Below are 22,720 nucleotides of genomic sequence, written 5' to 3'. Positions count from 1 at the left end.
AGGGAGGGTGAAGTCCATGTGCAGGAAAGAAAACATGTAAGGACTTAGGGAACTGAGCCTTGCCTCAGAATTTTGACTCCTGACTTCAGAGTTTTTCAATGAGAGAGAAGAGCAGATGTGCAGAAAGAACAAAACCTAAAATCTGTTCTACCTCGAGTCCCTCTGGACTCCACTTATTGGAATGGGGTTTGTCACCTACCCCTGACAGTTCTGCCCGCTTGAGGAGGGCAACAGGAGGAAAAGAGTTTTCACCCATAGTTTCATATTGTTGCTAAAGTGGATTTTGCTTGCCTTAAGTGTTGGAGTCACATTTTCTGAACAGTTTAATTCTCTTCTGTCCTACTGGTGACACCACAGGCAGCATTTGAGCCTGGGCCTAGATTGGCTCCACTCAACCAACCAAGAAGGAGCCAGGTACCAGGACAAATGTCTGGTGCTGCTGTGGTTGTCCAAAGCTGCTTTCAGTGCTTGCTTTCTGTCCAGTTCAGGTCTGTGGTGCCAGGTTTCCCAGTGTACAGTTTCAGGTGTATTCTCAGCTCTAATTCTGCCTTACTTGTTTGGATTTGCCCTCACTGTAAATCACACTGCTGCCACTCCCTCTCAGCTGAACAGCAAGTAAGAGCTACGCAAGCATTCCTTTCATGGACAAGTTTTCACATCTAAGCATGGACTCTCTCCATCTGGTTTCAACACAAACCTGATCACACAGAATAGGACTAATAGGTCCCCCACCAGTGCTGTTTACTGTTGATTTCTTCTTGACTGGCAGACACATGAATAAAGCTTGTGTCTGGTCCTCCTATCCATGAGAAAGTCTGGGATCTTTCAGACTTTCACATCAATCACACTTGAGCCCTCCCATATGCTTCTGGTCCTAGACCCCCTTTAAAGCAAAGGCACACACATGTAGTTAAAGCTACAGCTATGGTGGAAAGCCCACATGGTAGCACAATGACCACCTTATTCAGAATGGCCCAAAGGTTTCCTAAAGCAGCCCTTTGACAGCTGGATGTATGGGATGCAGAGCAATTCCAGTAGCAACAAGTGGCACAGCACTGCACTTTCTCCCTCACCCAATCTTCACATCAGGCAGCCAGCCCAACTCCTGATTGTGATATGGGCCAATTCATTAAAACATTAAGCTTCCACTGGGAAGCGAAGCACTCAGCAAAGACTGCTGCTGTAGCCTGCTTCACATTAGCAGCATGCTGGCAGCTCCAGGCATCTCAGTTTAATTTTTCTGCAGTTTTTTTCCTCCACGCACCTCCCAAGTATGTAGCCCATCTTTAAGGGGTTTTGGAGGAGGGAAACAACTGCAAATATTTTTATTTCTGTAGGCTCCAGAACAAAATCCCCTAACAATTGCAAAGCTCTAAATAAGATGTTCCTCCCTCTGGAAGGTGGATGGGGCTTTGACAGGCAGCAAAGACCCACACATTTGCCTGTTTTGATCTCCATGAGGACAGATGCTGTTCGTGTTACATCAGCCCCAGCTCAGACTGTCAAAACCCAGCCAGAGTTGCCAAGTATGACATATTTCCTATGATACTCACAGGTTCAGTAGCCCTGTTGGGCTCTCCCTCAGCCTAACTGGATTCCAGCATGAACAAGATGTGCAACCTGTTAACGACTGCTGCTCACAGCCACCAGCATCTCTTCCAGTGCATGTCAGACCATGGGGCTTCCCCACCCCTTTTCAACCCACAGAGCATCACTTGGAGCAGAAAGTGAGCGGCCCAGTACTGGAACCAGTGGGACACCTACATCCTTTTCCACTATTACTTCCAAGCAGTAAGCTCCCACTGCCAGCTTGCAACACAAAAGTCTGATCTCAGCCATTAGCAACATAACTGTGCATTTTCTACTAGCGTGTTTCATTCCATTTCTCCTGTATTAGCCTTCAAAATTGCCTACCCCCTCCTATAGGATATCCCAGTCCACCCCAGTATCGACAACGCCTCCAGTTTCGGATAAACAGCCAATTTCATTAGCACATCCATTTTGGCGTGCCAAGATCATTAATAAAACCTGGGCCCAGGACCAGCCTCTGGGAAATTCTCGTAATTTCTTAAAATTTCTGTACTTATCTCCATCTTAACTAATAACTCACCATGTGGCACTGCAGCAAATGGATTACTGGAGTCCAAGGCAATCAGTTTGACTGCATTTAGTGTGACCTGCAACCTGGCAGCAGGGTAGAGGAGATCCCAGTGTGGAAAAGCATCCAAAATCATTTCAGAAGTGCCTGGGGAGCTCTAGAAACATCCATCCCAATCTACATAATAATATCCCATGGATAGTTAACATCAACAGTCAGAATTTGCATCTTACTTCAAGTCAAATTTTGCCTGACATCATCTTGGAATCACTAGATCTTGTTACATCTTTGTCTGCTCCATCAAAGAATTTTTAATTCCTCTTCCCCAAGCAAAGCACAAGCAAACAGTGAGCAGTTCACCATTACTTTTCCTCAGAGCTGCACAAAATGGCTCACAGGGCACCCACCACCCCCAGCTGCTCCGTGGATTTCCTGTAAACCAGTTCCACACTCCATGTCTTGGGTGAGCCGCTGTCCTCCGAGCTTGCAGTGCTCTCCCAACCCAAGGCCCCCGACCACGCAGGTAAGGGAAGGCTCCCTGCAGCTGTGCCCGGTGTTTCCAGATGCCTCCAGCTGCACTGTGCCTGCTGTTGCTGGACACCACTGCTTCAAGGGGCCACATGCCCCCGGGCCCCAGAGCATGAAGATCCAGGACTTGTTTCCACAGAGAGTTCTGCCCACATCCCACCTTGCCCACAGCGTCGCAGGAGCTGTCCCTGCCCCACTTTCCCAACGCACCACCAACCCAGCGGGTTGGCTGGCTCCTTCGGCAGCTGCCATGGCTTGGGAAGGCCCAAAGCCGCTGGCTCAGGGGCTGCCCCTCTGCGGGCCCCGGGAGAAGGGCTGGGTGCTGGGGGCAGTGTCCAGGTGATGCCAAGAGAAGGGCTCTCGCTCGCTCCACGGACCGGGAACCCCTCTCTGGTCATCGGGACAGCGGGCACGGGCCCAGCCCGCGGCACTGAGGCGGGAGGCCAGTGTGGCGGCTGGCCGCAGTGAGGGCACGCCCCGGGAGACACCCGAATAGGCCCGGGTTATGAATTATAACCCCATCCACGGCCAGTGCTTTTTCTCCCGCCTGTGGTCCTGGGCCCCTCCGAGGGCAGCGGATGCCCGACATAGCCCCTTGACCGCAGCGAGGGCTGCCGTGACCGGGTACCCCTCAGAGCTCTCGCTGCCACCTGCCTTCAGGGCCGAGGGGCATGGCCCCGACCGCGCCGCCACCGTGCTTCGGCCCACGGGGCCGCCAGTCCCGCCGCAGCCCCCCGTCCGCAGCGCGGCGGCCGAACCCCGCCGCTTGGCCCCTCCCTCGGAAAGAAACCACATCAGGAAAGTATTCGGGGTATTTTTAGCGGCTCTTAATGCGATTTCGCAGCTGGAGCGGGAGGGGCCTCCCCGCACCGCCCGGACCACCGCGAAGGGCCCGCCCGCCGCTGCCCGAGTGGCGCCAGCAGGGGGCGCCCGCGCGCCGCCGCCGGGGCGGTGCGGCGGCCACGTCGGAGGGCGCGCGGGGCCGCCCCGCGCCGAGGGGCCCGGGGCGCGCGGGGCGAGGAGCGCCCGGCGGGCGCGGGGGGCGGCGCGGGTGCGGGGGGGGGGGAGCGGCGGGGGCTGTGCGGCTGCTGGAGCCATTAGCGCGGGGCTGGCGCGGCCGAAGGCCGGGCTTGGAGCTCCCTCCCCCGCCCGAGCCCCGTCCCGGGGACGTCATGGGAGGGAGGTATAAAATTTCAGCGTCGGGGCCCGGGGAGCGGCAGTGTGCGCGGGCGGGCCGGTGTGGAGCGGTGTCGGTGCGCGGACCAGGGCACGGCGGCCGGTGGAACGCACGGGCGCAGCGGACGGCCCGGCGGCACCGCTCCCGGCCGGTCGAGAAGCGCCGCGGTGCCACGCTCCCGGGCGCCGAGGGCCGGGCACCGGGCGATGTAGGGCGCGGGGCCCGGCGGGGGCATGAATGGTGCAGCGAGAGGGGCGGGCGCGGCGCTCCCCCCGCGGCGGCGGGGCGGCGCGGGCCGCTGACACGTGCGGCGGCGCGGCGCGGCGGGGCGCCCCCTGCTCCGCGGGGCGCGGGGCGGCGCATGGGGAAGGAGCGCGGCCCGGCGAGGCACGGCGCCTGCCGCTTCTCCTTGCGGAGCGCTGCCAGCTCTTCCTGGAAGTCCTGAGTCGCGCACGGCGCAGTGAGTTCATGCACCTCCTCGCCAAGCCTCAGCCTGCGGGTTCTGGCGAGGCTGCCGCCAGCACACCGCCCGATCCCCCGCGCCCTCTCGCCGCCGCTCGAGGGTCTCTCCCGGAGGCCCCCGCTGTCGCCCACTCACACATGAAGATGTACGTGCAGAGGGCTCTGGTACTGCTCTCCCTGCTGAGCTTCGCTACCGTGAGCCTCGCGCTGTCCTCCTGCACCACCTTGGACCTGGACCACATAAAGAAGAAGAGGGTAGAGGCCATCCGGGGGCAGATCCTGAGCAAGCTGCGGCTCACCAGCCCCCCGGAGACCGTGGGGCCGGCCCATGTGCCCTACCAGATCCTGGCTCTCTATAACAGCACTCGGGAGCTGCTGGAGGAGAAGGAGGAGGAGAAGGAAGAGAGCTGCTCCCAGGACAACACCGAGTCCGAATACTATGCCAAAGAGATTCATAAATTTGACATGATCCAGGGCCTCCCCGAGCACAGTAAGTGCGGGGCTCCCCCGTGCCGGCCGGGGTGCCGCGCCCGCGGGGCGGACTGCCCGGCATCCTGGGCGCGGGGGAGGGGCGGCCAGCCGGGGCCGAGGGGCGCCGGGCCCCCGCGGAAGGGGCCGCTTCCCCGGCGGGGCGGAGGCGGGCGGGGGGCGCGTCTCCGCCTGGCCGCGCTCGGGTACGGAGGTGAGCGGGAGCCGCGGGGCGGGGGGCGCTCGGACCGGCGGCAGGACGGCGCGGAGCTTAGCCGGCAGCGGGGACGGTGGGTGGCAGGGTTCGGGAGCGGCATCGGCCCAGGCTCCGGCCGGCAGCGGCGAGCCGAGCCCCTGCCTGGAGGCTTGACATCAGAACAAGGCGGGGAGGGGAAACCTTGCGGGTGGCAGGGTGAATGCTGCGCACCGGGCTGCGAGACGGCGCAGGTCTGGTGTTTGGGTGACAGCAGGTAGACGGCCTCCTCCCTGCTGAAGCTCCAGCGCCTGCCGCAGAGATAGAGGCAACTGTCCGGTCCGTGCAGCACTCGCGCCGGCAGTAGAGAAGGTGGAGAGTCACTTGCTGAAGAGACTGCTGCTCGGAGGACACTGATTAAGGCGTTAGTCAGATGGTGTGAGCGTTCAGAGAGCAAGCAGAAGACAACAGGGATGCTGAGCAGGTGTAAAGCAGACAGTGATGCCAAAGGGACCCCCAAGGGAACACAAGCACTGAGGAGACAACACGACAGATGTTGAGCAGGTGTGGAGCAGATGATGAGCAGGCCCAGATGTAGACACTAAACAGATTCAGGTGCAGAAGCTGAGCAGATACAAAGAGACTGAGCAGACATGAGCCCAAAGCAGATTGCAGATGCTGAGCACATGTGGGCACAAGCAGTCATTTTGGTTTGTTTAGGATTCCTTGGAATAGGAAGATGCAGTCATACCACTATCCAGGGTGTTCTCCCATAATGTTGTGCAGTCCTGGGGGTAAGATTTGAACACCAGCAGTTCTGGGAGGAGCTGTGACTTGGTGCAGGCAGTCTCAGAATGCAGTTACTCTGCCAGGTTTATGTTAATCTTGACATACGATGAGCTGCAATAAGCTACAGTGTGGTAATGCAACAAATTTTACTTAATCTCTACCAGATTGCTTTCCATATGGTTATATGATTAGCTCTTAGCTCGGGAGACACAGAGATTCAAGGAACAGAAGGGGCAAATGTTACCTGTATTTCAGCGTTTTTGACCTACTGAAGTTTCATTTGTGAAATTATAAACATATATGGGAAAACCAAGTGTCTGCAAAATAGTACAGCCACGCTATGCACTAGCATTTTTAGGGGAAGGAAATGGGGAAAACACAAAGCACAGCAGTGGCAAATGAAGTTAGGGGTGTGGATTTGGCTAAAATTGAGGGGAAAGCAGAATGAAGAAACAGTGCGTGAAAAGGAGTGATGAGCAGGGATTGTGGCTTTGGGAAAATTCCTGTGGAAATGAATGATCCTGGTCCCATGTCCCCATAGGACACTGGGTTCAAAAGACCAAGTAGTGCTGAGATTAAATTTCTGGGAGTGGGCAGTGTAGATGCCACCACCCACAGAAAGAGGGAATTTTGTAATTTGGTCACACTGGGGGAGACTAGCTCCAGACAGATCGTGCTGGTGGTGAGAGACACACTCTTTTTGAAACCTGGGGAGTTTCATTGCTTACACCATGGCTGAATTTGGCCCCACATCTTCAGAAGTGGCTGGTGTTCAGCTTTCCCATGACTCTGTCACTGTGCCAGGTGGTGATCTAAGACCATGCTCTGAGCCAAAGCCAGTCTCCTGAGGGGGGGAGGGGGGGGGAAGGGGAGGACTACTCCATTGAAGGAACTGCAGTGATGATACAGAGAAGTCTGAAATGTGTGCACACTCACACAAACTGTTCTAGCTCCAGACTATTAGTCAAGTGGCATATTGGCTCAGAGAACCCATCCTTTTCAAAGATGCAAGACCCAAACATGAGGAGGGCTGAGGAGCAAAAATAGCAGGGGGGAGGGCCAAGTTCTCCATCCCTTCTTTGAGCTGCCTGATGACTCATGGAATGGTCTTTTTCCCTGTGCCTCTCAGGTACACTGCCTGAATTAAAAGTGATTTTCTTTCAGAGAATAACTCACTTTTGACTGGCCATTCACTTCAGGGATCTCATAAAACTCAGGTGGATCAGACCCTCTTAACCACTGACTTGGTTATGTTCAAGCTTGGGAAGCATCTGCAGCAATCTGCAAATAGCTTTTTGCTTACGTTCCTGAAGGAAAAACAGATGCCATTTTCCAAGGCAGCTTGAGAGACAAGGCAATTAAAATCATGGGTCACTAGGGCCAAACATCTATTCCCTCCAAACCTGCCACCTGCAGAGTTCCAGATGGATCAACTTTTTTTCTCTAAAGTTATGCAGCTTTGGCATAAAACACCTTGGTGATTCAGGGGTATAATACAGGGTGAGGCAATACCTGCTCACAGGCAGCCTACCCTTCCTCCTCATCAAACTTGAACTGCACAGCCATAAGCCTTCCCAGGGCTTGCCAGAGACAACTGTTTCTGCTGGATCCAGCAGCATGTGGTGAGCCTGCACCTCACTTAGAGCAGCGGTAGGAAGGTGGAAGCTCCCAAAAGAACCCGCTCTCTGTATCACATTATACACAGAGAGGCTACTGGTCTCATCATTGGTGCAGTGAACAGCTCTGGACTGTTGACTCCACAGTAATAGCAGGGTCCAGTTGTGAGGATATGTCATATCAGACATAGCCTGGCGTGGGTGCACAGGGTGTCACAGATTCCTGGTCTCCAGGCTTGGTTACTGCCACTGAGAGTTGTGGACTGGGAGAGCTTGTAGGAATATTGCCTCCAGGCTTTGTTCTGTGCTGGTGGTGAACAGGACCGGATTCCAGTGTGATTAACACACCTCAGCTGGATCTGGACCAAATTCCCTGAAAAATCCCCTTGCTCCCTTGGCCTGTGCCCTCACGCAAAAAAGTACTTTGCTGTCAAGTTTCCTGGGAGTGAGACCTCTATCCTGAACTCCATGCTATGAGAAACAGGCTCCAGCCTCACAGGGCTTAAGAGTGAAACACAAAACACAGCTCCATTTCTGCATCACAGAGGGCTTGTTCCCAGAGTACAAAGGGAACATGAAACTTTTAGGGAAGGGAAAAGAGCTCTTACTGTTTTCACTGGGAAGGTCTCCCAAGACCAGCACCTTGATGGTGAGTAGGTAGAAAGCAATGTGGCTTGCTTTCTTTCACAGCAGGTGAAATTCAATAGGTGTAATGTCTTAGCGCCATGGCTGTCTAATTTAGCCAAAAACATTAAGGAGATGATAACACAATAGTTGTCTCTCATCAGCTCTGTGCTGTAGGATCATATTTGTAGACTCTAAATAGATTGTCAGATAAAGCACTGCTGTTGGAAACATACTGAGCTACACTGACCAGTGGTCTGATGCAAAAAGGCATTTCTGATGATAATTGGGACACCCCTTAGGGCCAGGCTGTCAGGTCTGAAATGAAAGGGCAGGCTGTTAACAGCGCTATTAATAGGGCTAGGCGTGCAAAGCAGCTTCAGGAGCTATTGAAACACAGTATCTGCCTAGGTCTAGGACACAAAACAGTAATCAGTGTTAGACTTCAGCTAGGAAGATGTCCTTGGGCACTTAATGAAAATTTGGGGTTTTGCTGGGCTTTTCTGCAGCATCAAACCTTGACTTGGTCACAGGGGTGGAGTTTCCCCCGGGAGGCATTTGTGTGTGGCTGGGGGTACCCTTTGTGTTGCAGGGTTTTTGGGCTGAGCAGGTCAGCTCATGCCTGCAGTGGGGTCTGGTCTCCTGGGATTCATGAACACCCACTGCTTCAGTAAGAGCTGGCGACTTTCCCTTATGGGAATGCTGTTCCATTCAGTAGCACTAATGACAAAAACTTCTCCAATTAAAGCCCAATGTCAGCATCTGGTTGTTAGCTTATTGAGTAAAGTTTCAGCGCCCTAAAAACACATCCTTGAAAACTGGCAGGGTTCTGCTTGCTGAATTTGTGTATAGCACAAGAGGAAGACCTTCATCTCCATCAATATGACTACATCAGTGTTGCTGAAATCAGGATCTGGCATGGGAGGTGAACCTCTGCACTCAGGTGCTGTCTCACACTATCCCATTTTCAGAAGCTGTTTCTCAGGGGAGATAGTGATGGTGGGATCAAAAGAGGAGCCTGCAGGACTTCAGGAATGTAACTTGAAGGTTGTTCCAGCTAGGCCTTCTAGCCAGTTTGTCACAGGTTGGAACCATGTCTCATGTCTGGGAACAGGTGATAGTTTTTCTTTCTGTTTCTTTCTGTTTGCTTAGAAGCAACTTAAATATCAGCAGATATAAGAGCCTCCTGCTGCATTGGACACCAGTCAGAGGCTCTGCAGGGCTGCAACCAAACCTGCATGTGGACATAGAGCAGGAACTGCTGTGTCTTGTCTGCAGGAAGCTTTCATGATGCTAGAGCCTTGAAGGCTAACATGGTCGATAGGAGAGAAATGACAGCGACAACAAAGACTTCCATGAGACCAAAATGACCTCTCTGATGAGACTGTTACTTGCTCTTGAGGACTCTGTTTTGGAATTTAAAAGTTTTACCTCCCCTCTTTTGAGGTATCTGTGAAATGGGTTTTTCTGTTCAGCAGGCACGCATGGAAACAGAAAATTGCTGTATTATTTCCTGCCCATGTGTGTGACCTCCACAGGCCCAGTACTATTCATGAATTCCTTCTCCAGTTCATGAGTGAGAACCAATTTTAAATACTAGTTCTTTCAGTACACATTGGATAATCACTGCCCTAAAGAGTCTTTGACACCTCATGCTTTGTGTTTTTTGACACTAGGTGGCTTCCATTCCAGGGGGCAATGTCAGGATTCTGCAGCAATGGGATCACTTTGCATGTGGCTTCATGTCTCCATCATGAGCAGAATAACAGCATCCTAGCTGTTGGGAATAGGCCCCAGTAACTGCAAGTGAGGTTGTCCCATTGCCTGGCCTTGGGTTGTCACTTTGGTTGTAGCCCACTCATGAGTATTATCAACATTTGATGAGCAGAGTTAGAAGACATAATAATAAACATACTGTGGTTGATCTTCACTGATTCTTTGTCTTGTGGCATTGAAATTATGATGGCAGTTAGTGGGAATGTTTGCAAAATGTTGCCATGTAGACCAATTTTGAGTTAATTCATCCTGTGTTATCTTGAGCTGGATAGCCGTGCTTCACAGCTGGCAAGATGTTTGAATGACAAGTCTCTACTGGAAAGCTCTTTCTCAAATAATATTTATTTGAGATCCTGCCTGTCAGAGATGTGGTTCTCAGTGTTTCTATATTTCTTGCTCCTAGATGAGTTGGGCATTTGTCCAAAAGGCGTCACCTCCAATGTGTTCCGCTTTAATGTGTCGTCAGCAGAGAAGAACAGCACCAACCTATTCCGGGCTGAGTTTCGAGTGCTGCGCGTGCCCAACCCAAGCTCCAAACGCAGTGAGCAGCGCATTGAGCTCTTCCAGGTGAGTGTTCTTATCACCTTCCCCAGTGTCTGAGCCCAGAATGGCTTGACTCCTTAACTGTTGTCTCAACTGGTATGGGCAGAGCCATGGAAGAGAGAGGAAAGTGCAGGCTGTTACCCAAGGCTCTTCCACCATATGCAGTGATACAGTCACCTTCCTTTCCTTTTACAATGTGGTATTGCCCTTTTCCCACTTGGAAGGGGAGCCCCTCATCAGTGGAGCAGCTCTGACCCTTTTGTCACATCATGTGTAGGACCGACCCTTGGCAGTTTTATTCCTTTGACGGTTGTAGTACAGTTGGTGCTAATCCAATGGATGGAGCTCTCTGTCTTGTCACTTATTTACTAGAAAAAACAGTGCTTGCTTTCAATGTTCCCTTCAGCAGCAGCGCCCCACAAGCACAATTGAGCCCACCTGTTAATCCAGATACTTATCTGGAGTTTCCTTTGAACCTAGGGACTGACAGAATAAGGTTTGGTTCAGGCTTGGAAGTGGTAATAGGCTGAACTGGACCACGTAATGATCCAGCTTAGCAGCACACTCCCACAGGCTCATGTCTGTCCACTTTTCCACAAGAGTGCAGATAAAATTGTCTTTGGGTGGTAGTTCTTGAGGACTTCCTGGAATCCAGCATCAAACGTCAGAGCAATTCTCCACCACGCAACTGACACAGGAGGTGATCTCAGAGCTTCTCCATAGGTTCAATGGTCTGTGGAGTCAACCTGGGGTCTGCAGGAAGGAACACCCAGAATGTGCTGTGATTGTTTGTCTGGAAGTGGGAAGAGATGTCAGAGCAGAGGCAGAGGTCTCCAAACCTGAACAGCCCTGGTGTGTTTTGCCGGAAGTTGAAGAGTGTAGGAACACCTGAAAATGCCACAGTGGAAACTCAGTAAATTGGCTTCCTGGGCTGGTGACTTGTGGCAAGATGCTGTATTTATCACTGGTGGTTCTAGTCTGAAATCCAGATCCATATTCCACAGGTGTAAACAAAAACAAATCCATCCATTAAATGAACTGCCGTGTGCTTCTGCCTCTATAGGTGTGCCCCAAAACAATTCTGAACTGAGACAGGTGGGCTGCTTAGGACACAGAAACAAACATTGTGTAGATGATCTCTGGAGTTCCCGTTGGTTGTGAAGCATGTCCTTCTCACCTGACCCAGGGTATTCCTGGTGTCTCACTTGCCAAGACCTTCCTTCTGCACAGCACTGGTTGATTTTTTCTACCACTCCTTCTGACACAGATCCTTCGGCCAGATGAGCACATAGCAAAGCAGCGGTACCTCAGTGGCAGGAATGTGCAGACACGGGGCTCCCCTGAGTGGCTGTCCTTCGATGTCACCGAGACTGTGCGTGAGTGGCTTCTGCACAGAGGTAGGAGTCTTAACTGGACTGGGTGTCAAGGCATCCATAGAAATAGGGATCAGTGTTCACAGAAGTATCTTTCTGCTCCCCTTGTTGCAGGAGCTTGGTTCACAGAGAGGACAGGTTCTTTCAGTCTGAGAACAAGCCTTCCTCCAGAGAGCTTCCTCAATGTGTGACATTTGCTAGATTCCTGGCTCTTTCCTGGAGGCCCAACCATGTAGCTCTGTGGGCTGAATCAGAACGAGGATTCATTCCCTGGAAGAAATTCTTTACAACTAAGCCCAGAAGGGACCCCTCTGCTTGTCTAAATGATCACAGAAAATGACAAATTCTTTGCTTAACTTCTTGTGTGAATTAGAGCAAATGTAGTATGGGAAAAAGCAGCAAGGATCCTGGTTTATTTAGCTGCGTACAGCTTGTCAGGTATAAAGGTGAGGAAATACCAGAGGCTGACACACCTAGACAGATGGAGGCTTTAACACTGCAGAGAAAGCACCTCTGCTACCACTGGACAGCCCAACAGATAGTTACAGGGCAGTTCTCAGCAGGAACACTGACCCCATTCACAGCTGGAGCATAAGGCATCGTGACTCACAGCTGGATTGGCCTCACAGATAGAAGCTAGGTGCCACTGAAGACTGGAATGCAGGTACTGGCAAGCATCTGCTCCCTGGAAGGGTAAGCTGTGAGCTTGCAGGCTCCTCCTATTTCAAGCAATCGAAGTTGCATCCCGATGGCTGAAGTTCAGAGCTGGAACTGCAGCAAGCTCTGGGCAGGCACACTAGCTGACAACACATCATGGAGTATATATAGTGCTGAGGAGAAAGGGTGCTAGGCACCTTGTCAATGCCCCAGGAAGCCAGATGTTTTAATTCATGGCACAACATAAAAAAGGAGCTTTCATAAGAGTCTTAGGTTCCTGTAGTCAGGCCCACACAGCATGACTGGTCCAGGAAGTTATTATGAAAGTAGATTTGCCTCTGGAAAGTCTGTGTGACTTAGACTGCTAGCAGTTCAACAAAACAGGAGGTTGCAGCTGCTGAGAAAAATGCTTCCAGTAAAATTACTTGTCCATATCCAACTTGCTTATTTTCAGATTTCTCCTTCAGACACTAAGCAGAAGCCAGATAATAGGTACTGAGGATGGCAAAACTGATTTAAGAGACCAAAAGTCAGCTCTTCAAAATACTTGTTTTCCCAGGGAAGCTTCTTGAAGCTCACAAATGTGTTTGGATGCTAAATAGCCTAAAAAAAGTCACAAGAAGCACCCTTCTTACCTCTCCAGAAAGTTCCCTTGAGCAAGAGCAAGGCTTTTGGCAAAGGTGAAGCTAGTGGGTTTTTCTTCCTATTCTTCCCAAGGCAGCGTCGGTTCCTCAGCTCTGATAACATCCCTGACTCTGAGACCAACCCATTGTCTAGGAGTTAGCACAGCATATGTAAAACTTCCTTAAAACTTCCTTATGCCAGGAGCTGTCCCAGCTGAGAAAGACTGTTTCTCACAGAGCCATCTTCTTTGCAGAGTCCAACCTTGGCCTGGAAATTAGCATACACTGTCCTTGCCATACTTTTCAGCCCAACGGGGACATCGTGGAGAATTTGCATGAAGTGCTGGAGATCAAGTTCAAAGGTGATAAAGAGCTGGGTTAGGGGAGGCCCCTGGGGAAGGGAAAGCCTCAAGTATATAAAGAAAAAAATTAGGTCTTGCTTTGTGTACTCAAGGACTTTACATTGTCTAACATTTGTCTTAAAACATACACATCTGGGTTTTTGTGTTCATTATATGGGTATATCCACTATATACATGGGTTACAAAAAGAAGCAAGGGCAGGCTGGGTGGGTTTGCGTGAGTGTCTGCAGAAAGGAGTAATTTTATATTTCAGCATCTCTCTGGGAAGTTCAACTTGATGCCTTCTCAGATTTCCACAGAGGCTCTACTTTCTAGTTAGGGTGACTGAAACACAAGGAAGTTAGGCATCCTGTGTGAGGTGGCTCAGAGAGTCAGTGGCTTGGCTGGCCTGAGAACTAGGAACCTCCTGGCTTGCAGCCCTGGGCAGCAGCCACTGGCCCCCACAGGCTCCATTTCTGAGGCTGTTCCGCAGAGTGCCAATTATCTGACATCTTCTTTAAACCATTCATCTTCCTGCCTATCCTGGGACTCAAGCCAGGAGTGAGTGGGACGGATTAATGGCCCCACCAGCAGTTTGCAAATGGTAAAACAGGTGGCCCATAAGCGTCTATTTCAGGCCTGTAAGAGTCAAATTCACCAGAAATAAAGGGGTCTCTGTGAGGGAAGAAATAAGTAGACACGGTGTCTGAACCTGGTTCAAGAGCAAACATGAGAGTGTTAAATGCATTGAAAGGTCTTGTTGCATCCTCCACTTCCATGCTGATTTCTTCTTTGTGCATCCTCTTATTCTGAAGGCATTGACAGTGACGATGACTATGGCCGTGGGGACTTGGGCCGCCTGAAGAAGCAGAAAGACTTGCATAATCCCCACCTCATCTTGATGATGTTACCCCCACATCGACTGGAGAGCCCCGTGTTGGGAAGCCAGAGAAAGAAACGTGCCCTGGATACCAACTACTGTTTCCGGTAAGTGAGAAACCTGCTCAGATCCTTTGCCTGAGGTGGGCGGGCCTGGTGAGACTCAATGCCACCGGGAAAGGCAGAGCCCTCCAAGGGGGTTGTGGGTCACCGCAGTGCCAGAAGGGCCACTGGCCAGTTCAGCAGAGGTGCTGTGTGTTTCTGGCAGAGCCACGGGCTCAAAGAGACACACAAGCACCTTCCAGGAGCACAGGCTGGGCAGGACCCCGCAGCAGCCCCGTGCCGGTTGCTGGAGCAGCAGGGGCGGTGGGAAAGCTGCCGCCAGCAGCACGAGCAGTGCCCAGCTGCTGAGCTGCCCCCACTGCCTGGCTGTGCCACTCCTGGCACTTGGCACACGCAGCCACCACGTCCCACCAGCACTGCTGGTACAAGTCCTTCTGCTCAGGAAGCTGCATCTCACAACTGCATGTTGGCCCCTCCTTTAGATTCACTGTGTTTCACTGCTGTGTTTCAGGAACCTGGAGGAGAACTGCTGCGTGCGTCCTCTGTACATTGACTTCCGACAGGACCTTGGCTGGAAATGGGTCCACGAGCCTAAGGGCTACTTTGCTAACTTCTGTTCAGGCCCTTGCCCGTACCTTCGCAGTGCAGACACCACTCACAGCACGGTACATCCAGTATATCCAGTATATTATCCTGCCAGGGCTTGGGGCTATGATTGCCCCTTCCTCCCTAAGTCTCTTCAAAGCAGCATAAGTAGTTCAGATCAATATTTGTGAAAAACATTCCAAGGAAACTGCAGAAAGAAACCTTGGTGGTTCAGCAGGGAAAATGTGCTTGCTTTGGAGTCTGTACTGAGTCTACTTTCAGGCAAATCTTGAGGAGAAAGATGCTGGTGTCTCTTGGATGAGATGTGAAACAGGAGTGATGGTTTTAGGGTACTTATTTGGCAGTGGCCATGGCATTAACTGAATTGTTCACATCAAACATCAGTTCTGGTAATTATCTTCTTCCTAAATTTCTCCTGCAATTTGCACTGGACAGAGGATTTTTCAACACTCTGTGCCAGGTTGTAGTGAAAAACTGTTGTGCAATGGCATGTGCCTGCCATCTGCTTCTAAAGGGGCAGCTATAGCTCAAAAGTGCGGAGAAATCCATGTCCATTTCCAGAAGTGAACACAGCCTTTCAGTAAGATCTCCTTTCTCACAGGTATCCTTTCCAGCTGCATAAATCCTACCTGACCTACAGCAGGGAAGAAGCTACTAGGCAGTGAGATTTTTGAGTGAAAACTCGGCAGAAAGCAAATGTCTTTAGGTAACTTAGGCATAACCTCTGGTCAGTCTTTGAGAAGAATACAAGTCTGAACCTGGCTAGAGTGGAAGAAAATAAAAGTAACAGAATAGCACAGGTATGGGAAAAGTATCAAGAGGAAAAGACAGATTAAGGATCAGACAGTCCACTGCTAAAGCAGGAAAGGACAGAGGAAAATCCTGTGCTGCTTCTGCCCACAAAAGACAAAAGGCAGCAATCCAGATAATGCAACAGCTCACTAGCAAATTAACTTCAGATTTCAGTAAAAGAAGCTACTGGAAAAAGCAGATTCAGCTGAAGAAAAATAACTAGGTAAAGATGATATTTCAGAAAGGATGCTAACATTTTCTTGACAGCTTGACAGTCTGCATAGCAGTAAGGTTCACTGAAGCTCAAGGACTAATATCAGTGGGAACAGCTGATCTGTGGGAATGAAGAAGTGAACAGATGCTGGGCAGTAAGCACAAGACAAAGCAAGGGAATGAACAGCTTTGAAAGGGTAATGGGCATGTAGGTTTACCATCTGGTTGTCCTGAGAAGCTCTCTAGAAGGTAACTGGACTGAATCAGTGTGAGAGACAAGAGACTTTGGAATGACTCTTAATGATCTTAAGCAAGAAAGGAAATGAGCAAGCGTTAAGGTCAGTGAAGTGATCAAAGAAAACTTTAGAACAATACAGCTGCTGACAGCTTGCCAGCACCACTTAGGAAAGATGTGATGAAAAGAAAACTTCTCACCAGTCTGTTTAACTTGCTGCTGAGTAGTGGCCCCAGAGCACATGATACCCTGTGGACAGCCAGGGGTACTTTGCTTAGGATCCCAGAGAGCACCACAACAACAGTGATTACATGGATCTGGATGATAGAACAAGATGAATCCTTAGCACCTCTCATCCCCGAAGATTGTTAAGTAGTTAAAATACAATGTGCCAGACCCTGTCATTTATACCAGGTAAGTGCTGAAGAGACCACACTAGTGCAGGTGAGATCATGCTCACTGCTGAGACGTGGTCACCTCTGGCAAGACATGTGGCAACTCTTCTGTAGTGGTTACATGGCTGTAGTGTATAGTCATCTGTGGGCTGGGGCCAGCTGGGAGGAAGAATCTAGTGAGGTCCCACAGGACACTGCCCTGGCTCCAGTATTATAGTGTAATGACTTGGAGGATGGAGTGGAGGGAGAAGGCATCAGACAGTTCAAAGCTGGAAGGGAATTGTGGATACTTGAGAGGACTGGCATCCACCCAGTGCTATCTAGTGATGTTGGTTGAAATAAGCAGCATGGATAGTCTTTCTTCTGGTTTCTTTAATAGAATCCAAGACAGCATGGCCCTAGGCTGGTTACACCCAACCTTGTTAAAGGCAAAAATTGTGACACACTGCTGTACCAAATTAGAGATGAAAGGAGACAACTACTTGTACTCCTTCAATCCTTAAACATCAGTCACAGAGAGCAAGGGTATTACAGTTAGAAAAAAACAAATCAAACCAAAAAACTCTTAAGAGTCAGGCCAGGGCAGGTGAGACCCTTTAGAAGCAGGCCATGATCAGGAAGTGACAGAGGAGTATTACTCATCTCAGGGAAATACCCTCTGATGAGCATAGTACAAACACCTAGAGACTTGTTGACTTGGCAGCCCCTTCCTATCCTCCAACAACTTAAATGTATTCCTGACCTTGTCATGACATTTACTTTGTTCCTGCAGGTGCTGGGTTTATATAACACGCTGAACCCTGAGGCATCTGCTTCGCCCTGCTGTGTTCCCCAGGACCTGGAGCCACTCACTATCTTGTACTATGTTGGGAGGACCCCCAAAGTGGAGCAGCTCTCCAACATGGTGGTGAAATCCTGCAAGTGCAGCTGAAAGGCTCCCTGGCCCACCCAAAGCCAAGGAAAAAACTGTCACCCACTCTCCTGCTCCCAGGCTAACACAAAGAGAACTGGGGGTCAGAGACTACGCATGCTGAGGGCCAAGTGCCAAACCTTGAGAGTCTGGCAGCCCTTGGGGATTTCTTCTGGAACACTCCTTGGTCGTCTTGGCAGTGTAATGTTCCTTCTAGGAAGTACTTTGGTGACACAAAGGCCACACTCTCCAAAATGGCTGGACAGTTGGTGCGGAAGAAAATGATAATGTGGAAGAACTGCTGTGTATTTGAATGCTGGGTGGTTGAGATGGGAAAGCAAGAGAATGAGAAAGCAGGTGAAAGGGAAAATGGAAAAGGGGAGATGTTTTCTCTTCTTGCTTTAGCTATCTTAAGACCTCAGCCCTCTCCATTAGCCTAAAGTATTAGAGGTTTTCCCTGTAGGAGGAATATTTGAAGGTTTCCTTAGAGAAGGAAAATGCACCAAGCAGGGAAGCTGCTAAGAGAAGAAGTGCTCAGAGATACACTTAAGACTTTTGTTCCTCAGAGCTGTGCTCCAGGAGTCCTGCAACTGAAGCTGTGTCTGCCAAAACCTCTTAAGTTCAGTTGATAGGATTCTGGCTACTGGGTTCCAAATGCAAACTGCAAGCCTCCCAGTCAGCCTACCGGGGGGGGCAAATACAAGGAAAGAGGGTGCTGAGACCATTTTCAGAGAGACTCATGTCTCCATTCAGCTCTTTTACTTTCATGGAGTTTCTAAGAGATGGTTTCGGGGTCAGAGCAGGAGCATCTGTGGGTACCTGAATACTGGGCCTATTCATTTGTGATCTGATCCGCCCTGAGGACCTCTTGTCTGTTGTGGTTTGTGAGGTGCTTTGGGGTGTTCTGCACCGGTTCTGCATGATGACCTGAACTTGGTCTCACCTGCCAAGACTTAAAAAACAGTAATCTCAAAAACTTTGTAAAAATAAATACTTGGGGGGTGGGGGGAAATGCAAATTTTTTTCACAAGCAAGTTTTTTGCTGGAGGGTTAGATGATTTGCTGGTTTTAAACTGCTACTGCTGTGGCATACTCAGTCTAAAATTTTTACCCTTTCCAAAATGTTTCTTCAAAAGAACAGATAGAATTTAGGTCAGCAAGAAAATCCCCAAATGGAATTTTCTTATTACCCTCAAACTGTACATGGTGTAAATGTGCCCTGTTCCAACCTAGCCCTTCAGACATGTACATCACCGCTGGCATCTGCTTTTGATAGATTCATATAAAGCTCCCCTCAAACATAGAACACTTTCAGCAATACTGTTTAAATATCTAAGGCAATGCAGTTGCCACAGCTGACAAATGTTGTATGTCCATTTGAAGGTATGGTCTGCCAGAACAGACCTGTACATCCAGGTAAATAACACACCCTTCCTCTCATGTACTGACTTGGTGCTCATAAAAAAGATTACAGATGCTGCCCAGGCAAGAAATCAATGTAATCCTTTAAATGTGTTTTCGCAGCCATTGATACTCCTAGAGGTAAAATCTCTGGTGCTGAATGCCACATGAGACTCAGAGGCTGTGTGTGACTTGTCAAAACACAGCTACTTAAAGGTCATGTTCTAGAGACCACAGAGGTTTCTCCCTGTCTCCTCCCAATGCCTGGTCCCCAGCAACTGAGTGTAAAATGACACCTGGCTGGTTAATCGCTCGAGGCCAGGGCTCTCCACGGTCAGCTCAGAATCCAGCTCTTCCATCAAGCCCTTCACAATAGTGGCTGCTTCCATACAGCTGACGTGAGGCTGCCAAACCGTGTAAATTCAAATGTCTTAATAAACTATAAGCAGCCCTTCCTGAACCATTACCAACTGGTTAGAGGTTAGCAAGAGTGGGTCAGTGGAGGCAGCCTGCCAACCTGTGTGCCACTTTGGCCAGGACACACGTGCCCTGATAGAGGCACTCCCCAGTGCTTTATCCTTTTCATCTCTTTGGGGCTCCCTGACCTGTGTGATAGGTGTGATGATGAAAGCTCTGATCAGTCCTGCAGCACTAGAGTATTGTTGTGCCCTGTGCATCTCTCCATGCCCAGGCTTCCCTGCCACCTGCCCAGGGAGGGAGCAAATAAATGCATTATGACTACAGCACCATGCTGACAGACAGGCCAGAAATTTACTAGCTACAAGAGAGTGTGTGTGGGGGAGAAATTCACATGCCTATTGGCATAGGAATTCTCTCTGATCTCCTTTTAGTAGCAGCCTCAAGGGAGGTTTTGGTTTACAAGCTGCAGCCTGTTCTTTGGTCATTGTTCTTCCCGAGCCCTGGGCTGGCTTTGCTCCCCATCCAACTGAAGGGCTTCCTTGGTAATAAACAGGGAAGCAAGGAGGGGGAGCTGGAAAGGGTTGAGCTAGAACACTTGCACACTCAAAGTTCTGCGTGGCACTTGGAGCACATCAGAACCACCCACGGATTAACCCTGGCAGCCCCTTGAGATGGGACTGTCTTACTAGCCCTTGTTCACTGCTGCTCCTCAGTGACAGGAAGGGGCAGCAGAAAGACCAAGCCTTTTGCCTCTTGGCAAAGGAGACAAAATGGCAATTGAAAATCAGGGGTGAAGAGTCCTGGGGTGTCCAACCAGTATATACACTCATGGGAACAGTAATTTTTGAAATCCAGCACATTTCAGTTACTGTTTTTCTGTTCAGCCTTCCATTTCTGTAGCAACATTTGAGAATTAGATTTGTGAGACAGGCTCTGAATTCATTTTCTTGAAACTAAAGTAACTTCTCCAGGGGTGCTTTAGCTATAATTCAGCAACAAACTATACTAGCTACATGGGGCTTAGTAACAGATTGAATACACTCCTGGGCACAAGTGTACCAAAATGTTTCAGAACACTTGTGTGAGAAGGCAGAGGGCAGTTACTGTGCTGTTACTAGCCAGCAAATTGAAGAAGACAACGGGAAAGAAAAGTGGGATCTTCATTGCCAACACTGAATACATCTCTCAACAGTTCCCTTTTGTTGTTTTCAGAAACAAACAAAAGCTGATGAAAACAATCCCAGCACAGTTTGTCTCTTTAACAAAGATCAATGGTTAGAAAGAGTGAAAAAACCCTGTTCTGCAGTGCCATAACGCAGATCCTACACAGATGATCAAACAACCTTCTTTGCAGTCCCTGTTTCTCTGTGGCAAAGTATTATAGTATGCAAAAGACCTAGACCTGAACTTGAACACCTTGTTTTTCAGGCTGTAGTGCACTGTAGAGCTCTGAGAGGAACACTGCTTCAGTGAGTACAGAACATACACTTATACCTCAGCAAAGAATGGTCCTTGCAGACTAAATGAGTCTTTGTTCCCTGGGCTTTGAATTGGATGGTCTCTAGCAATCCCACTGCACTTACATAAAGCCCATCCCTGTCACCACTCTGTGAACTGAGATATGCTGCTTGGTATTTCACCTTTCCATATAACCAACAGACATCAATACACTCAGTCAGAAAGATGGACCATGCCCAAAAGTAATAAAAGACAAACGTACCTGTCCATTCCTCTGGCAACATCATAGCTCTGTTCTGCTGGGTTCTGGGATGCCTTGTATCTCTCTGTTGTAGCTATCAAATTTTCATTTTCTCAGTTCACAGATCCTTTTCTCATCTTTCTGTGCTGCTCTGAAGCTTTCCTTATCTGTGACTAGAGTGTCCTCCCCCGAGCAAATATACAGGAGGTCTGGCTCAGGTTTCTTTGTAAATGCAGTCACTACAGCCATCCCATGAAGAGGATCCATTGCAATGTCTTAGGAGGCAGATGTCTTCAGTCTTGTCTCAAGTCCAATGCAGGGCAGGCTGAGTATCACAGTGACCAGAATGCAGCTCTAGAGCCAGCTCTACTGTGCAGAAAAGGTTTTTTGCCCACTACAACATTTCTAGTGGCATACAAAAGAGCATCTCTGTAGTACTGGCTTGTCTTCTCTAATGGGTGATTGAAAGGCAATAAAGTCCATCATGAAAATACAGTTTTCAATACATATGGAGTCAACAGTGTGGTATCTACACACTTGGAAAACTATACTACTTCGTGGTCTTATTGCCTACCTATAATCTATGTTAATTGTGATTTAGAATAATAGCAGCAGTTTGGATATACTGCACGGATGCAAATATGCCTTCTAATTCTTTAAAAATAACATCTATCATTTTTTACATTCAAACTCAGTAGAAAATATTGGTCAAAAGCTGTATAAAATTACTCTGTTTAGTAAAAGAACACCTGGACTTTCAGATCTCTACTTTACCAGTATTTTCTTTTGCATAGAGGGAATTAATTTAAATCCTGGTTAATTTCTTAAGCAGTTCCAGAAGTGACAGATGGAAACAACGAAGCTCAGTGTCTCTTGTCCTCTCTTGAAGAGAGGCTTCAGATACAATGCAAGATCCTTTACCGTGCAACAAGTCAACACAGAAGAGATGAGACAGTTTACTCATTATGAAATAGATTGTCTTAGAAATGAATTCTGGTTTATCAAAAAGAAATACAGCAAATGAAAACTGTTAATTAATGGTTGCCATTCTTTAAATGACAGTAATGCATTTGAGATGCCACTTATGCCCATAATTACAGAAAGACTATGGTACAGCACTTCGGATGTCACAGTGTGTTTCCAGGAAAGACCAATTTCCAAGATTAAAGATCTCAATTACTTGGCTGCTTTATAACACCCTTATATAGGGCTAGGTTTCTTAGAAAGATGCAGAGATGGTCTGAAGGCAGTCAACTAAGCAGCTGGGCCCTTTCCACTATCGGCCTATGATTTAATGAAAAATACACCTAGGGATAAGGACCTTTCTATCTGGTAATGAATAATGGTTTCTTTGCAGCTGTGGTTTATGGCAAATCACTCCTCCCCTACTCCCCTCCCCCTCCATCCCCCTCATTATTGGTCTCCTACATCCTGCAAACTTAGTGAATAGCTTCCAGGCAGAAACTCTGTCCCCTCTGCTGGTTTATACTGCTACTGTTAATTTAAACCAATTAGTACCAAATGGTACCTTCTGAAGGCAAAGCCTTATTTCTCCCTCTTTGAGGAGAGTTGTGATCTTTGTGCAGGGTGATATTCTCTGCCTCTCATTCCACTTAGTTGACTAGGAAAGATCATAGAATAGTTTGGGTTGGAAGGAACCTTAAAGATAATGTAGTTCCAACCCCCTATCATAGACAGGGACACCTTCCGTTAGACCACGTTGCTCAGAGTTTCATCCAACCTGGCCTTGAGCATCCTCAGGGTTCCAGCATCCACGATTTTCCCTGGGCAGCCTGTTCCAGTGCCTCATAAACCTCACAGTAAAGAATTGCTGCCTAA

At 49.3% G+C, this 22,720-nt stretch overlaps 1 protein-coding gene across 1 annotated transcript; it reads left to right on the top strand.

The window, feature by feature from the left end:
* The first annotated feature begins 4,040 nt into the window (after window positions 1-4,040).
* TGFB3 (transforming growth factor beta 3) lies at window positions 4,041-21,641 on the top strand. Its single transcript, XM_066188534.1, has 7 exons — window positions 4,041-4,755; window positions 10,135-10,298; window positions 11,542-11,671; window positions 13,182-13,289; window positions 14,084-14,255; window positions 14,722-14,875; window positions 17,224-21,641. The coding sequence occupies exons 1-7, from the start codon at window positions 4,041-4,043 to the stop codon at window positions 17,380-17,382; spliced, it is 1,602 nt and encodes a 533-aa protein (XP_066044631.1). The 3' UTR covers window positions 17,383-21,641.
* The last annotated feature ends 1,079 nt before the right edge of the window (window positions 21,642-22,720 follow it).

The sequence above is a fragment of the Chamaea fasciata genome, unplaced genomic scaffold (genome assembly GCF_029207755.1).
Source record: "Chamaea fasciata isolate MVZ Bird 193981 ecotype frontalis unplaced genomic scaffold, bChaFas1.0.hap1 SCAF_7, whole genome shotgun sequence".
Taxonomy (NCBI): Eukaryota; Metazoa; Chordata; class Aves; order Passeriformes; family Sylviidae; genus Chamaea; species Chamaea fasciata.
The sequence above is the reverse complement of the archived record's forward strand: the minus strand, read 5'-3'. Positions and strand labels throughout refer to the sequence as shown.

Excerpts from the sequence above, each read along its gene's own strand:
- TGFB3 (XM_066188534.1), top strand. The coding sequence starts at position 4,041 with ATGGTGCAGCGAGAGGGGCGGGCGCGGCGCTCCCCCCGCGGCGGCGGG. Across the intron at positions 4,756-10,134 it reads CCAGGGCCTCCCCGAGCACA|ATGAGTTGGGCATTTGTCCA; the intron begins GTAAGTGCGGGG and ends TCTTGCTCCTAG. Across the intron at positions 14,256-14,721 it reads GATACCAACTACTGTTTCCG|GAACCTGGAGGAGAACTGCT; the intron begins GTAAGTGAGAAA and ends GCTGTGTTTCAG.